Source organism: Styela clava, chromosome 4 (genome assembly GCF_964204865.1).
Source record: "Styela clava chromosome 4, kaStyClav1.hap1.2, whole genome shotgun sequence".
NCBI classification, from domain to species: domain Eukaryota; kingdom Metazoa; phylum Chordata; class Ascidiacea; order Stolidobranchia; family Styelidae; genus Styela; species Styela clava.
In genome coordinates this window covers 24,809,215-24,824,267 of record NC_135253.1, presented here as the reverse complement: position 1 = coordinate 24,824,267, position 15,053 = coordinate 24,809,215, and the positions used below count along the sequence as shown (strand labels likewise).

Here is a 15,053-nt window from a genome sequence, read left to right as displayed (position 1 = left end):
TGTGTGTAACACGGTTTAGGGCAGTGTCTGCTCTATGGGTTTTTTATATGAGACTCGAGTTTTTAGTGAGGTTACAGACTTACAGTAGGTCCCAAAAATATATGGCTGAAATTTATAGTTTATCCGGTAATGTAAATATTACAAGCCGATAAATAAATATATTAATTACGCTTTTACTGTATATTCATAAAATGATTTTTGTTGTTACTTGAAATTTTATTAAAGGTCTTGCGAACCTGAGATGTCATTCGGGCCATAAGAAAAGGTTCCATTACATTTGAGCCCACGTACATTTGAACCCATGACAATTGCACCTGTATGCTATTGCACCTATGGAATTTTTTTTGTTTTACGGATAGTTGAACCCATACTAACCCTAACCCATGGGTTTTGGCACCCGCATATAGATTGAACCCGCGGATATACGCATGGGTTCAAATGTACGTGGGTTCAAATGTACGGCACTTGGATATCTAAGCTTTAAGAGTAGGCGATGGAACTTTTACGAATGTTTCGAATGCCTGTGAAAAGTAGCGCGTGCTTTTAACAAAAGAGTCATAAGTTCTAAGCGTGAATCAGGTTGGTAAATATTTTTCTGTGGAATGGAATAACCGATAAGACAGTGTAACTAATTTTTGCTGTGTTTGCTATATAAATCCTCAATGACGGGAGAAGTACGGTATGGAGTGATTTGAACGGCCTGTCTATTTCCTACTCGTAACCAGGCCTGATCTTGGCAATATAGGTAATACATTTTTAATATCTTTTCATACAGACTCACTATCATGGCAACGTTTTACTTTTTTACGTTTTACTCATGTTATCTCTGCCGCGCTGGGAGTAAGCTTGCCATCACACCTTTGGTTACTGTCTGCGGATTCGCAGGTTTGAATCCCGCGAAGAATTGCTGGACTCCTAGCCGCATCAAGGGGGTTCACGTTTATTTGTCTTGAATTTATATATAGCTTCTATATCCTACATGTGCTGATGACAGGCGATGGCTCGCCATATTACTGATCCGTCTTATCGGCTTTCTTCCCCTCGGGCTAAATATGAAAATCCTACTATGAATAACAACCACCACAGGCCATAACCCGACCTTAAACAATTCCTCTAATTTCGCAACATATGCTTCATCCGCTAAAACTTAATGAAACCTCCCGTTATCTGCAATAAGCTTTTAATATCATATAGACGTTATGAACAATTTAATAACAAAAACGCTGAACGGAAAAATCGCATATGTTCGTATAAGATTCAATTGAGATTTGTCGTGACGTGCTCCCTTGGCGTGTAATTTGGCAGTTGCTTATTTATTCATTTAGTTATTCTAGGTACCGTCCCGTAGGCGTAACTAGAGGAGTGCACCCTGAAAGGGCATGCCCCAAAAAATTTCAACAGCTTTTATAGCGATTTTTCGGCATTTGCAGTGAGACATAAATTTATACGCCTTCTCCATTTTGCTCTATTCCTGAACGAGTTGGTAAAAACCGGACATTTCCTGGCTCGCTATCAAATAATCCTTTCACCGATTAAACCAACCGAGATGGACGAAAATACGCGCTTTTATGCCTTGGATAAATTCGACAGTGAAGTAAGTCTGTAGAGAGATTCTTTTAGAATATTGTTAGATATCAGTGTCAAAAAAGAAATCCCCCCACCCCCCAAACCCCAGGAAAAAAAATTGGGCTTGCTACGATATTGTATCGCCCCGTTAGTAACTATAGTAAAATTTCACGTCGTCGATGCCGAGTGCCAGCGGAAGCTCCATTTATTGCAAGTCAGTGTCAAGGCCCCCATGCTCGCCATCTCGACCAGAGTTCAATAAATGTGACACCCAATGCCGAATGGTAACATTTTGATTTTTCCTAAGGTATTATTTTTTTTAAAATATCAGTGACTGCTAATCTAAAGTGGCTGTCGGGGCGAGAGTTGATATGACCCCCTCTCCGCTGAGATTAATTTCGTATTTACTGGGTATACTTTAACTAATATATTATTTCCTGCTTGTCACTGCATCATTCCGCAAATGAAAATTAATGAACACATCTGATAAGTAATTTTCAACGTAATCCGTATCCATAAAAACTATAGTCGTAATTTGAGCAGACACGAGTGGTCCGAATGAAACACCACGATGAGCCGAATCCGTCCCGCGGGCCATAATTTGCCCACAACTGGATTAGGTAATGCCGAATTAATGAATTTTTCAATATTTTTAAAAAAATCGTCTACTTTTTAGTATCATTGCCTTCCGATCTAGAGTGGTTATCAGGTCGATAGTTTAATATATCCCTCCCTTGCTAAGATTAACTTCGTATTTCCAAGGTTTTCTAAATTTTATATTTCCTGCTCGTCTAGAGTGTTATTTCGAGCGAAAGTGCAAATAAAAAACTCATAAACACATCCGATAAGTGCTCACAGCAGTAACACAATTCCGACCTCTAATCTCATCGTTCATATCCGCGAACGGCGGTCATTACATCGTGTCTAATTACAGTCCGATCGCATTTGCAGGGATATCTCGCTGCTATTCAGTGGGAACGAAATTATCGCTTGTCATCGTGTGATTTAAGGCCTCGACAGACAGAAGGTCTAGTGTAACTGTAGAACACGCAGATAGTCGAGACGTGTTATTAGTGTTCTTATGGCGGTCATAGGAACCGCCTATATGTATGGTTGCCTATCTATACGATTAGTTAAGTGTTTTCGAATTTTTGTTTTGCAATGAACATTGATTCTTGGAATATGTTTTGAATTTTCATCAAGAAGTACTGTTATTGAAAGACACTGCTAAATTTAGACGTGTTATTAGCTATTTCCCGAAAAGCGCCTATATGTGAGGTAGCCTATATGCGTTTAGTTAGGCATTTTCGAATTTTCGTTTTGCAATAAAATAAGTGAAATAAATATATTTCGAATTTTCACCAAGTCGTACTGAATAGTAAGCAGTAGGCTCGAAAGACACATCTAAACTTGAACGTGTTATTAGCGATTTTACGAAAATCGCCTATATATGGGGAAGCCTAAGGGCTCAGTAGGTTTAGCTCGTTGTTTTCGGCTTTTTGTTTTGCAATAAAACTTAGATTCTTGAAATATATTTTGAATTTTCACCCATGCGTACTGAATAGTAAGTAGTAGACTCGAAAGACTTTGACGTTTGTCGGTGTTTCCGAGTTTTTGTTTTTCAATAATACCCCGGTTCGTGAAATATATTTTAAATTTCCACCTAGTCGTACTGAATAGTCAGTAGTAAGTAGCATTGGAAGACACCGAAAAACTCAGAACGTGTTATGACTGATTTTAAGGAAGTCATATCAATCGGGCCTGAATAGTCAGTATTAAGTAGCATTGGAAGACACCGAAAAACTTAGAACGTGTTATTACCGATTTTATGGAAGCCATATGAAGCGGGCGGTACGGTCACCGAAGCGGGCCTATATGTAAGGTAGCCTATACGTTTAGTTCGGTGTTTTCGAATTTTTTTCTCGCAATGAAACTTGAATTTCCTCCAAGGCGTAGAGAATAATGAGCAGTACGCTTGAAAGACACCTTTAAATTTGAACGTGTTGTTGGCGTTTTCACGAAGCGCATCTATATGTTAGGTCGCCTATACGTTTAATTAAATTTCGAATCATTGTTTTGCTATAAAATAAGTGCAATATATATTTTGAATTTCCACCAAGTCGTACTGAATAGTAAGTAGTAGGCTTGAAAAACACCGCCGACATAAACGTGTTATTAGTGCTTTTACAAAGAGCGCCCATATGTAAGGTAAATTTCTTCCGCATTTATAGCGAGCCATGCTGAACAAAAGGCTTAAAAACCCTGCTTAACTTGAACATGTTATTGGTATTTTATCACTTGAATACGACACGTGTGTGTCAGAATGCTCTGCCCGATGAGCTTTCAAACGATAGTGCTGTGAGTTGTTTTTTTCGACTGCATATTTCAGCAAAAAGACGATAAAAACCAATCCAAAATCGGGAGTAAGGAAGTGTTAGAAACATGGTAATGAGCCACATAGCCATAATGACAGAGAATTAAGCCTGTCCAACTGTTTTCAACTTAACCATTAAGGATAGCGGTCTTATGTGTCTATTCATTTTCTCTTGTCTGTCTCGTTAAGTTATTTTACTACGTTTCTTAATGTTTTGTTATTAAAATACAACTCCAGATGTAAAAGCCTAGAAAATCGAGAATGGATATTAATAAATTTGTTAATCTGTTGACCAATAATGTCTTTAAGCGGCTTACATAGGATTTTTAAAGAACGCGCTATAACTACAGTACCATTGCTCCTACAATTCAGAGTGAATTCAATACCGTATACTGCCGATTTTGAATCTCTTAAATAGTTGCTCAATTAAGGGGTCGACTTATATGCGCATAACTCCGGTCACACTGAAGTGTTTGACAGTGATAGTGATTTTGAGACACTTCTTACCGTTAATAATAAAAGTAAATAAACAACAATTAAAATAATGCAACCATTTGCTGTGCGTACGTCGTGTTACGATTTGTATGGTCAGTTTATATGCGAGGATGAACGGTATCTCAAACAAGATGTCATAAAACAGAATGAGATAATAATAGACTTTATATCCCAAGATTCAAACCGATTGTAGCGAGGATTTACGAGGTTTATATTTGTTTTTAGAAAACACTTCGTATTTTATACCCACGTTTTTTCGAGTCAGACTTAATTACTATACTAAATCGAAGGCAAAGATAATGGCAGTACTTGACGAGGATCAAATTATAGTCAAAAGAGGCCTTATGAGTTTTCTTTCAGATAAAACTAGGTTTAAAACTCGCATAAACGATTAAAATGATAGAGTTTTAAAGTGTAGCGTAGACTTGGGATCTTTTGTACTAAGCCTCTGCCACTAATGGAAAAATGTGAGATTTTTGAATAATACTCCCGCCAAGTTCTTAAATGAGTTGGGGATTATTTGAAAATTTGAATTTCCGGGGCAATCTGCATTTCTAACTTTAATCCTAACTGAATAATTAATAATTTTCTTATTTAGAGCGTTGTCGTCGGCTTCGTACAAAACACACGCGACTTGTAGGCTTGTATTGGTTTCATCAATAAAAAAAATTCGACCCGAAAAGGACCTGCATAAGCCATTGATAATAATGACCAACAATTTCTGAAAGACCGCTATATTTCCAGTTCGTCCTTATTTATCTTTTTAGTACGTCATAAAAATGGGAATTGAATCCGGGACCTTTTACTTGCCATGGCAGCATAGTTAAAGCACAATACTTTAATAACTAGGCCACCGACATTTTATTTTTGTGGAAATTCCAATTTAATATTTCATTAGTCTGGCATTTATTGGATTAGAAATATTGCCAATTTTGACAAAATAAAAAACATTTCCACACAGCTTTTAATTTCGAAATTTCTTCCATGGAATTCTTTAATTAGAACCTACTGACGCATATGCGAGAAGACACGAGGCGATAAAATTAGATAAAACGCAGATTGAGATATTTTAAACCACCGTATCGCGCGTGTTTGGTTACACGACAGGGAAGGATGCGATACGGGGGATACAAGTCTATACTACACAGAGATCGTTTCCCGGATGGGTGTCGTGTTGACTAGATATTTCCCCACAATGTGTTTAGACGTTATTGTTTGTCAGGCTAGTCAGAGAGAGCAAGCCGCGTTATGTGTGGTTAGAGTACAGCATATGTTCTCGAGGTTCGTCTTACCGGGCCTCAGGGCTTCATAAGATAAACCTAGGGGCCCCGCTAGCTATTCATTTGCTTGTCAAAGTACTGACTTGGCTGATTTTGTAATTGTCCAAAAAAGCAATAATGGCATTAATGAAATTTGACAACGGTGGCGTCGAAATGTGACAAAACGTCGGTAATTCGAATATGACAGGATTTATAGTTCCAATAGATAATTTTCGTAAATTCGTCTTCGTAAATAGTAGTCAACCTTTTTTCACGGGCTCTAACACTGACTGTGTAGTCTTTATCATTTGTCAGGTTAGTCAGACCGTGTAGCGTATTTACAGCTCGAGTAAAGGAAGTGTAGTTTAAGAGAATTCATATATTCTTGTATCGTTCGTTTATTACGACCTGTGTTTGTAGATACATACAGTCACACTTAAAGTAGTCAAGTCAGTTATGGCATAATATTGGTATTTATAACTCTTTTATGAAAATCATTAGAAAAAACTTGCCACCAAGATTTTGGAAAGCACATAATGGCGCGAGGACGTGAACTTACAATGTATTATGAGTCTTGCGACCTAATTTATTTCCATCACCCTTTTACCTTCATTATGGCCGATCAACATTTGCATAGCTGCTATTGCGATATTACGGAAGCATAGCGTGAAAGGCGACAATCGATTTTAAACGTGAAATTTAATCGCGTTGCTGACGCACTTGCAACCGACGTTCGCATTAAAATTCGGCGCGCCAGAGGTATGTGTACCTATACGGGGGTAACTAATTTTGTTCGCATGGGCGGGGGGGGGGGGGGGGGGGGGGAGGTATTCACTTGTCTAACACAGACAGTCCCCGAACTCTTAATAGAACTAAAAAAAGGAAAAACGGAATAAAATTATGGCTTAACCCTAACCTGGTACACATACTATAGGTGGAAACCGAAAATTTAAAATACGGTTTCAGATATGGATTTACTTTCGGGAGAGGAAAGTCGCTAAGATGGTTTATCTTATGTAAATGTCATCCAGCGTTATATACCACTTAGCAGTTGGCACTTATCCTTTTTCTATGATGTATCCGTAGCAACAGCGAAGATTTCCAGCTTGGTATAAGCATCCATTTTATTATTGAAGCACAAACGTCCTGGGTGAGATGGCACCGCAGTATGTTTATACTAAGTATGATTTTCATTTTAGCCTTTTGGGGGGGGGGGGTGTATTTCTAAATTTGGGGGGTAGTAAATATTCTGCTATTAACGATAAAACTATTTATAGCTAATGACGAACTAGGCTTTTGACCCAATGTTCCTTTATCGCACAACACTCTCTCCCAATCGTTAAAATGTAATTTCTTCCAGTTGATTACTCTCTTGTGATCGCATTCAGATTAGAACGGCGAGTCGAGTTAATTCCAATCCATTACGATTGTGACGTTTTATTAAAATATTTAATGACTTGAAATTGGGTCGAGAGTTTAATACGCTTATAATAACTCTTTCTCTCTATTAGAATGGACGTATTGGATTGTAAAAATCATTTGGGACTTACAATTCCGGCATCGCGGATTCATAAACTTGGTTTCAAAACTTGGGTTTCGCTACCTTGTCAATGTGTAATAAGTTAGGTAGGCACCCAGGCATCTAGGGTGTGGCAACCATGGCTCGTGTCATGGGCGCCGTTTGGGCAGGGGTGCAAAACGGGCAAAAAGCATTAATCATGGAAAGTTTCAATAAAATGATTTGAAATTAGAAATTACTAAAACTGAAATTTTCACTCAAATGGTGACGTATAAGTATCTCAAATCAATAATTGTCAAACAACTATCAAGGAGGCGCATTCTCAAACTTTGCCATGGGCGCGATTTTACGCAGATATGCCACTGTAGGCACCACCATAGGCGTAGCCAGGAATTTCCAAAGGGCAGTTCTGAATTTTTTAATTGTCAAGTCAGACCGCAATAGCTAGTTGGAAAACGTAAATTAAGAGTCTAGAAATCTACGAAAAATCGCTATGCATTCAGCAGATTTTTTTGAATAAAAAGGAGGGAGGGGGTTCCGACCCTCAGCGACAAATGTTCCACTATATTTGAAACTTTCGCGCTCCTATTCGGTATGTATCTCAGCGACAAATGTTCCACTATATTTGAAACTTTCGCGCTCCTATTCGGTATGTATACAACACTATTTCAGGCTAATGATTTTGTTTCTGCGAGAATAACTACTTATCCTTCTTCTATGCTTTTTTGCCGATGGATCCGCATGCATATATTGCAAGGATGCTGTAGCAAGAGTAGAGATAACAATCCTAAGTGATTCAAGAGTCTTGCTGCACACTAACACAAATATATTTCTGTAACGTTCCGTCTGACCAAGATCAGACTTCTTCAGACATACATAGTTCAACTATCACTTTCTTCCTAACGAATCCTTGTACAGCATTGGTCGTCTAAGTTTTTTGAAGTGAGACCCAAATAGCAAATGGAAAAGTTTTCAAGGCCCAACAATTTCGTTGGGACTTGGGAATTTAACCACGTAATAAACTTGTTAGGGAACGTTTAAATTGTTTAGTTGAAATGAACATAATCTATGATCGTTATAAAAAGAAAAAAAACAATTGGCAAAAAAATATGTGAAAAGTTAGTCCTACTATCTTTGAAATAACCGAGATTTTCGCGATTTGTCTTGGACATGTGATTTGAACCGGAGTTGGAGTCAAAATTTCGCCGGGCCGGATTTTGTACGACTCCGGATAGGATCTTTTTTCGAACTCCGTAAACCCGGTACCGATGTCTGATGTTTTAACGCTCGATAAATCGCAATATCTATAATTATTGTCATTCGTATGAAAGGACATGAGACCAATAAATCAATAGCGACGGCTCGAAATATTGCTCGTTTATCGCCTCAGTGTGTTCGATTGCCTAATGCAGGATTGCTATGAGCAAGTAGACTTAAGAGCTGTGACATTTTGGAGTTGAAAGCTTTGTATAGATTTATTGGACACGAAAGGGAACTGTGGATTGCTTTTTTCATCATGATTTTGTTCGAAGCAAGGCCTCGCGCACTCATTTAGAAGTGAGGAGAATCATCTGTAACAGCGGCTGCTTAACAGAGTTTAGCGACATGAGTGATTATTTTTTTAGCATTTCGAAGGAAAATCGGGCAGAAATGAGCAATAAGGATTGCCTTTTTGCTTTTATTTCTCAGGACTACATGTTTACAAACTTTGAAGGCGTAAAGTATGCATTAACGATCACAAAACTGAGTTTTATTTAAAAGCAGCAGTTTTTTCACGTAAGGGCGCCGTGAATTTTTTCCCTGATAATTCAGCGCGAACAAAAAGTCTGGGAGCCGCTGATCTACGAGTAATGCTACAGGCTGAAGTTATATGGATTTGTGGTGTTACATGTCGTGTGCTCACTCAGAAGTAAAGTGGACTTATCTTTGAGTGAAGATACGAGTGATCTCAGAAATGCCAAGAGATACTGTAATATATAAATTTATACCTATGCATTACGTTCACTCAGAAATAATGGAACTTTTTATTAAGATAAATTATGTGCAACACTGAAATGTCAAGGACTAGTGAGACAGGGCGCCCCTGGTTCTAACCTAACGTAGTCAGTGGAAGTTGTGCAGAGGCTTGTTAAAAGTAAAAGAGTGAAAAAATGCTTTATAGAAAGATACCTCCCTCTTCTTTGAGTCTACTTAACTTAGATAATCTCAACTGCAATACGTAAGCTTTTGCATAGCTTTCTTTTACATTGAATACAAGAATACCACAGTTAACGTGCCTATTTTTTCAACAGCATACTTTTAATTATTTATTTAACTAATTATAAAACTAATCATGACGTCATTGGATGATCCAAGAGAGTCTCTCATGTGGGAGAAAGATCTAATTGTGACATCAGAGGAACTTACAAGTTATGCGGCCAACTATCCACCAATGGGAGTGTACATTCCAAGAGGAAGAGTCAAAGGTCAGTGACTATTGTTGTTTCATATTTCCTTTTTATTTATTTTTTCAACGCTGGGATAAGATTTCCATATTTATGAGAGGAAAGCCTATGATGTGACCTAAAACACATGGCGAGTCATGGAAAATTTTTGTATTCATTTATTTTCATATTCAAAGTAGATGTGTGCAATAGGGCCCCGCGGGCCACAACCGGTCCACCAAGCCATTTAGTGTGGCCCTTGCGTGCCAACACGCATCTTTTTCTCGAGACAACCGCTTCAATTTTATCACAGTAAAGCCATGTCAAGCGCGTTACCCTAAAATACTGCACAGAGTCCTAAAAGAGAACGTAGAATATACAACTGTCATTATCGTTCCGACGCTGATGTGTTCTTCATCTGAAACCAAAACCGCACCATTTATATTCGGGTAATTATCCGAAAATAGAAAAGCAGATAAGTAATTATATTTTTCTTATGAATAAAGAGCGATTGAAAACATATAATTTGGTTTATTTTCGTCCTTTTGAAGATCATGTTTACATATAAAAATAAATTTTGTTTGTTTGGCCCAACGAGATATTGTTGGTTGTATGGTCCACAGACAAATATGGTGCACACCCATGATAAAAGTCGCATTTCATTGTCAAATGATCCTTGCGATTCTCCGTTCGTAATAATTTCGCAGGAATGATATGAGTACACCTATAATTTATTTCTAATGGGAGGTTAATGTGGTATTATTTTAAGAAAGAAAACTTAGAATAATTCCAGTTTCATTGCTGTTAATTCTTAGAACGTTAACGCCCATGCGTTGATCTAGGTTTTTGTTGTAGATTTCAAATGTCTGGCCCGGGATGTAATAAATTCATCTCAACTCGAAGCCTCATTACACCTTATCTGCAAACGCTTTCCTAACGGGACAAAATCTTGCGTCGCTCAGATTGTTTCACAGATAAGATAATTTATAATGAGCTTTGGGCTCTCCGGAAGTATTCGTGCTAAGATGACGCACAACCTGAACAAGCCTAACCTGGTACACATACTATGTGCAGGTTGTGCGCCATCTTGATACGAATACTTCGGGTGCACCGAACTTTGTTCTTCTGGACTTGTCCCTAAAAAGTCTGTGCGTGTGAGACGGGGGCGTACTCAGGTTTGCCCTCCCCCACCCACTTTTCGAAAAAAAGTGCATTTTCCTGAATCATTCATAGCAATTTTTCGAAGCCTAAACGCTTTGACCCTCACGACTCTCACAAATGTAAAGCAACACCAGCTCTTCCTTTGAATGAAGAAAACATAGTAGCTATACGTGTTCCAATACTTCCGTAGTGTATGTACCAGGTTATGGTTAGGCCATAATTTTATTCCTACTTTCCTTATTTTAGTTCTATCACGAGTTCGGGAACTGTCTGTGTTAGCCAAGTGAATGTACCCCCTACCCATAGGTTTCAGTCCTTTCACACAACTTGATGTAAAGTTACATCCATATCGGTACACCTACTTCTGGAGCGCCTCTGTTTCATATTTGGACGGATAGGCTTGTCTTAAAGCTCGAATGAAACAGAAAAATTTTCGGTAACATATCGGGTTCCGTGGGACTCAGCAACTTCGAGCAAAATCAAATTTGAAAAATAAAATTAACACGATTGCTTTCCGAAAATTTGAAATCGAGTGAGGATGAAGCAGAATAACAACAGAAACAAAAACACACACGATAATAATTCAGCCAAACTACCCACATGTTCATTTTGTATCCAAAAAAATGGACAAAAAATTAGGTCTATCAATTCACCATATTTTCTTTCTTTTTCAGTTCCCCATGTCAGATCTCGTCGAACTCAGCAGATATCTCAGTCAGCACGTGGAAAACCGAACTCACCGAATCTTTTGATGATTCGACCGAATTCCCAAACAACTTCAAACACTTTGCCCCCAATCGACGTCTACGCAAATCGTCTTTATGACGTCACTACCACTTGTCATCAACCAACTACGTCATCGAGAAAGAACCAAGAACTCAATAACAACAAACCAGGAATTAAACCAAACGTAATGAAAGGAAAGGCATTCGATGCAATGACGTCACAATTATTTTACCCAAATAATGACGTCACGAACCCAATGCTTGATTATGCAAAATCGTTTATGACGAACAATAGGAGTTTTCCGGGACAATCAACGGAGCCTGTATTGCCTCCCCCGTACATTAATTCCAGGCTTGACTGTGTTAATAGATTTACAAGCAGGCAGCATACCACTGATATGACGTCATTGATGACACAAGATATGGGACTTCCCCTTGGACATCAATATTATCAGCATCTATCAGCCATTGCAGCTATGGCGTGGTCTGATTGTAACCAAGCGACTGAAAAACTCCGAAGACTTTATGAAGAAACCGCTCACCTTAGTCGAAAATACGATCCGTTTGGCTTATTCCCCGGGGGAATCCCCGGTTATCACCCGCATTTAATACCTGCCTCTCCTGCACCAGGAAACACTGCCTCCACGATGACATCTAAAGATCCGAGAGTGGACTTACTTCGATACCAACGTCTCTCGAGGGATCAGGTCAATCAAACTCAAAATAAATATGCAAATCTTGCGACTACTTTTCAAAATACACATTGTGACGTTAAAATGACTAAAAATTCTTGCAATATGACGTCACAAAGTCCATTGCCTGGAATCGCATTGTTTAATTCACAACCAACAATGCAACAGTACCAAACCGTGCCTTGTGAAGTAACAAACCAAAGAAATAATCCAAGCCAAAATGATTTTTACGCGCCAAAACCAAATAGCGTTGGGCAGAAACGTAAATTCCACGACCAGCAGGATCTGATGGTTAAACTGGAGTCATCCACAGATCAGAAATATAGAGCGAAACTTCCCCGCATGGACTCGGCTTATTTTCCTAAACCAGATAATCAGATGACGTCACATATGACGTCATTGTTTCCAGACTCTTTGATTTACAATCCCAGTGCCCAACCCCCACCTTATGAGAGTATATTGCAGAATGGATCTATACCAGACTTTCTAAAGAGAACGGTGAAAACGGAAAATTTTTCAACAATTAATTTTTCTGACATAATGCGTCATGAAAGTAGTGATGGCGTAACTAATACGTCATCAAACATGGCTGACAAATTTTGTCTTCCATCTGTTTCTTGCAGCCCGAGTCAGTCTTATGTAAATTTACCTTTCGTTTTACAATAGTGGTATGGCGTCACTTATTACCCTTACTGTCTTTTGCTGTTCCACTGTGAAACCTCTTTTACATTTATCATATGTTTGTTTTTTATTGTTTACTCGTACCTAGTAATTATGACATCACAAAAATAGTTGTGATGTCACAATCCCGTACTAATTTTTGTCACCATTGTGAAATTACCTCATGACCTTGAACTTATATTTCTCAAGGTTATATCATACTACAGTCATTATTTCTTCATGATCGTATTAGTTTTTACTGTATAATTACTTACATATGCGTTATATATATATACTTTCGTGGGAACCGCAGAGTTTTTGAAGTTCTGAATGCTTTCACCGTTGCGATTAAATTAGATTTTCTCCTAACCCGTTTATGGTGAAACCGCTTTAATTAGCTGAGTTTCATTTGGTTTAGGGCTTCGGGTAACTAGTCAGTTACAATGGTCAAACACCCAAACCATTATTACCTAATTAGACCACGCCTCTTGCTGGCATCCATTTATATTACTTGGAACGAACACAATTTGGGTCTATGAAGTCACTCAAAACCTGAAATAATTTAGTATTTGTCTTTATAATGATTATTACATGGCTTAATGAGACCCTATTTTTCTGTAATACTCCGTTTAACAAGAGTAGGCAAATAAATTTGGAAAAATATTAAAGTTACCCCACCCCGTCCGATATCCCCTTCACAATATCTTTGATTGGGCTTTGATAAAGAAGCTAGTTACAGGGCCGGGACTTTTGGGATTTTTGAAGGATTGTGATCTTTTTGTTTGAGCATATTTGTTACAACCTGGGTGAGATGTAGAGGTTTTATACTTAATATTAACGAAATGTATACTGGTCTCGAATATCAGGATGCCCACACAAAGTATTATTCTCTCGCACTACCGCAGAAATAAAGGAGATTGATCACTGAGCAAAACATGGCGGGCACTGAAACTAAAAAAATATAACTGTTGAAATAAGACAAAAAACAGTAGAATTTGATAAGACCAGAAAAACAGCGGTGAAGTAGTTCATCTCGCATCATTATTTTCCAATTTGTTTTGAATATTTTCAACTGATTTTATTTTGAAGCTAAATTATTTTATTGACAATTTTATGTAACTGCACCATAATTTCATCGTGAATGTGGAAATTTTCCAGGGGTCGGAGCAAAATTTCATTCCATACACAGACTAACCCCTTAAAATAGCAAATCCGATATCACTCCGGTTTGACAAAATTTTCGCCTCCAGTAACCGGAAAGAACAATTCTGAGCTAAATCATTTTTATGACGATTTTATGTAACTGCACGATAATTTTCATGGAAATTTTCTGTGGGCCGGACTAAAATGTCATCGTAAACTCAGAGACTTGAAGGAAGCAACTCCGATCCTATTCCGGGTTGACAAAATTGTCGACTCCAACTCCCAAATCTGGAAAAACAAATTTTTGCTATTTCCGACTCTTGATAACTTGGAAATATGATCCCCACTCCAATATTAAATGCCCAACTCCGACACCATGGCTCTTATTCTAACTAACTAAACCCGACAGTCATGTTTAGTCCAATAACAGACACCGGTGTGGTATGTGTTCTACAGAAACTTACACCTAGACTAAGCCGGTGTTTCACAATCTGTAGGTCATGACCTAAAAATTGGTCGCCTGAAACTTTTCCCTTGTCCCTTGTTTTTTATAAACAAACCTAAAAGTTACTCCTTTTGATTTCTAGTGAATTATATTGTATATTAACTATCGATTTTAATCGGTAAGTATGTTGATAGGTAATTTGCCTGTCTGTCTGTATGTATGTATGTCTGTTAGATGCACGCGATATCTCACGAGAGCGAGATTGAATCCGTTCCAGATTTTGCATTTGCATTCATCTTATCTCGGACCTGAAGCCTATTGAGTTTGGGCGAATTATGTCGTATAATTAGCGAGTTATTAATTAATTAGTGATGGGACAAAAGGTGTACACTGGAGTAAGAGCGTTGTTTTGGGGGATCCCCTAGCTTTCGGTCTTCGGTCTCTGACCGATATTCTCGTTTTATATTTGGTATGAAGTGTTGCTCAATAATAATTGGATACGTGGGAAGTTTTGCAGCGTAAAAACTTTGAGCTCGTAATTTTTGCCCAAGTAAAACCACGCCATGATTTCAAAATCTCGCTGAGAGCAAA

At 38.1% G+C, this 15,053-nt stretch overlaps 2 protein-coding genes across 2 annotated transcripts in view; one reads left to right on the top strand and one right to left on the bottom strand.

The window, feature by feature from the left end:
- Window positions 1–15,053, bottom strand: part of LOC120326421 (uncharacterized) — a 169,384-nt gene that overhangs the window by 49,697 nt on the left and 104,634 nt on the right. The window lies entirely within an intron of this gene.
- Window positions 9,470–14,587, top strand: LOC120327127 (uncharacterized). The gene is made up of 2 exons (XM_039393527.2): window positions 9,470–9,678; window positions 11,472–14,587. Exons 1-2 carry the CDS (start codon window positions 9,546–9,548, stop codon window positions 12,878–12,880), a joined length of 1,542 nt encoding a protein of 513 aa, XP_039249461.2. The 5' UTR covers window positions 9,470–9,545; the 3' UTR covers window positions 12,881–14,587.